The 2,748-nt window shown below is 48.6% G+C and overlaps 1 protein-coding gene across 1 annotated transcript in view; it reads right to left on the bottom strand.

Moving 5' to 3' along the window:
* Nucleotides 1-2,748, bottom strand: part of KHDRBS3 (KH RNA binding domain containing, signal transduction associated 3) — a 113,876-nt gene that overhangs the window by 45,301 nt on the left and 65,827 nt on the right. Inside the window, exon 7 of the mRNA XM_023537225.1 lies at nucleotides 2,400-2,482. Within this exon, the coding sequence (XP_023392993.1) occupies nucleotides 2,400-2,482 (83 nt within the window). The remainder of the gene's footprint in view (nucleotides 1-2,399; nucleotides 2,483-2,748) is intronic.

Here is a 2,748-nt window from a genome sequence, read left to right as displayed (position 1 = left end):
TTGCTGCCTATTTCACAGGTTATGGGAGTTGAATGAATATGCACAAATCCTAGCAGTGGTTCCTGTGTTTGCCGATCCGTGCAGTTCTCGCAAGGTGTCTGTACTCATTCGGCTAAGATGAGCTGTAGCAGCGAAAAGCTTACTTTAAAGAAGGCAGATTGGCTGCCATACAAGATGTTCCTTTAAGTGAGTCTCCGCTGACATTTAAAGGGCTTATAATTTACAACGTACCAGCCTCTAAATCTGTCTCTGCCTCTAGGCTCACCACGTGGCAATCCGGCCCCTGTACTGTCATCTAGTTCATTTCCCTGAATCCACGTCTAAGCGCATCACTCCCCTGCAGGAGACCCCGCCGTGGCTCCCTATTGCTGCCTCCGGTGTCGAGCCTCAGGTCCCCGTATGGGATCCCGGCCACGCCTAGGGCCACCTCACCGCTCTGCTGTGCTTCACGGCCTCGAGACGCGCAAATGGCGAGGCGGCCCCAGACAGCGCCAGCCGCCTCACGCGTCTGCGCCTTGCGATTCTTGCCGTGTGGATTCCGTGTACCGTTCGGGCCCTGCTGACTCCTACCGACTCTTCGACTTATCCCCTATCCCCCACCCCCGCCCCCGTATCCCCAGCCAACCTTCAGCTGTCTGCTCACGGAAATACCGACTTTTTCCTCAGACCTCGCACAGGATCACCGTATTACACTGCTTTTAATGATCCATGTCTGCTTCCTTCTAGTCTGTGAGCTTTTCAAGGAGAGGGGCTCTGTCTCAATAATCTTCGTATTCTGAGCATTGATCAAAGGGCCTAACACGTAGTGGACATTCGATAAACGTTGGCTGAATAAATGAGCAAAGGAAAGAATGCTTGTGATCATTCGTATTAATATGATACAGCAGCTTGAAGCGGAAAGATTCTATCAGCTTTTTCAGTCTGGGCTGACGTTGTGGATTAGTCATTTACTTCCCTGAGGCTCAGTTTTGCCATTTGTAAAATGGAGATACGTTAACTCTTCCTGTGGCCGTTCGGACTAAATTAGACACATGAGTATCAAGTATTACCCTCCATGCGTGACTTTTGGCAAATTACTTAATCTAATGCTCTGAATTTCTCTTCTTCAGCTAATCCATGGGGACAGCCCACATACTTCAAGAAGTTGCTTGGACACTTAAGTACTCTACGTAAAGTCATGTCTAGGATCCACTAGTGCAGCGGTCCCCAACCTTTGTGGCACCAGGGCCCGGTGCTCCTATGAGAATCTGATGCCTGATGATCTGAAGCGGAGCTGAGGCGGTGATGCTGGCACTGGGGAGCAGCTGCAGATACAGATGAAGCTTCGCTCGCTCACCCGCCGCTCACCTCCTACTGGTTCCCAAAAGGCCACGGATGGATACCAGTCTGCGGCCCGGGGGCTGGGGACGCCTGCACTGGTGTCAGCCAGCCCAGGATGTGCCAACACGCCCCAGGTGGGAACATGATGCACAAAGCGTCCACTAAAAAGCCCAGCTGAGGGTCAAACTTTGAAGACCACTTATTTGTTATGTTTTATAAGGAAAAAAAAAATTGGTATGAGCAAAAAGAAAATACATTTTTATATCCCTGTGAACCTCAGTATTAAACAAATAAGAGTACCTATCTGTTCAAAGCTTGCCTGGCACTGTCTGAGTTAAGAAGTGAATTTATGCTTCATCAAAACAACCATGTAGCCCAGATTTTTTATGTATGTCTATCTTTGTCTTCCACTTAGAATTTTAAACATAAAGCAAGAGGTTTCTAGGCTTCTAGGAAAACATCCTGAACAGAATAGACACTGATTTCATGTATCAATAAACATCAAGGTATATTATCAGAAGAGGTAACTATAAAGCTCTGTTTTGCCTCTGATAACGTTTATTTCTGGGTAAATACTTATTTAGAAAATGAATGGGAACTAACTCCTTATTCACAAATAGGATTTGAAGTGGTTAGAAAACAGGAGCACTGCTGATAAAAAATGGAAATGCTTCCCAGACGCGAAGAAACGGAACTTTGGGCGCTTTTGCCCCTGGGCGCTGACAACGCGGGACGCTTACACGCTTCCGGCGTGACGCCGGGCCTTGGGACCTGAATAAGCAGGGGCTTGGCAGACATCATTCCCCTCGGCATGTGCCGAACGCTTAAACTTCTGGGGCACATAAAATTTCCATTTCTATTCCCCCGGCTCCATTGCTTTCACGCGACGGTGCGTTTGGGAGGAGTCCCGCGTGCTAGCTGGTCGGACGGCGCTTCTGCAGTGAAAGCACACACACCACAGAGCAGGCCAAGTCCAGTTACCCTCGCCAGCTGATCGTCACCGTCCTTCCCCCGGAGCGCGCAGACACGCAAGGGCACGCGTGCCCGCTACGGGGTGTGGTCACGCGACGGACCCTTACCTCTGGGCGGGGGCGCCGTAGCTGTTATCGTAGGAATCATAACTCTGCTCATCATAAGCAGTGCTGTATCCATCGTCGTAGTCCTGGAATACAACAGAAGCACAGACACGTTCAGAGGAGTTTCTAGAAAGGAGCGTTCTGCTTTTAGTGAATCTTTATTAAGTCAGCTAGCGTGTAACTATATATCTAATTGCAGTGTGAAGAAAAACAGCAGAGTGCCATCAGTGAAAACGATGGAGTGAGAACCTTCAAAAGCAAAAAGCAAAGAGAAACGAGTAAAAACTGTCAGAATTCACATTTTTTCAACCTTGGAAATTGAACTAAAGGCTTGCAGAGATCTAAGGGGCAT

Source organism: Pteropus vampyrus, unplaced genomic scaffold (genome assembly GCF_000151845.1).
Source record: "Pteropus vampyrus isolate Shadow unplaced genomic scaffold, Pvam_2.0 Scaffold183, whole genome shotgun sequence".
Lineage (NCBI taxonomy): Eukaryota > Metazoa > Chordata > Mammalia > Chiroptera > Pteropodidae > Pteropus > Pteropus vampyrus.
Note: the sequence above shows the minus strand (reverse complement) of the source record. Positions and strands in the feature narration are given on the sequence as shown.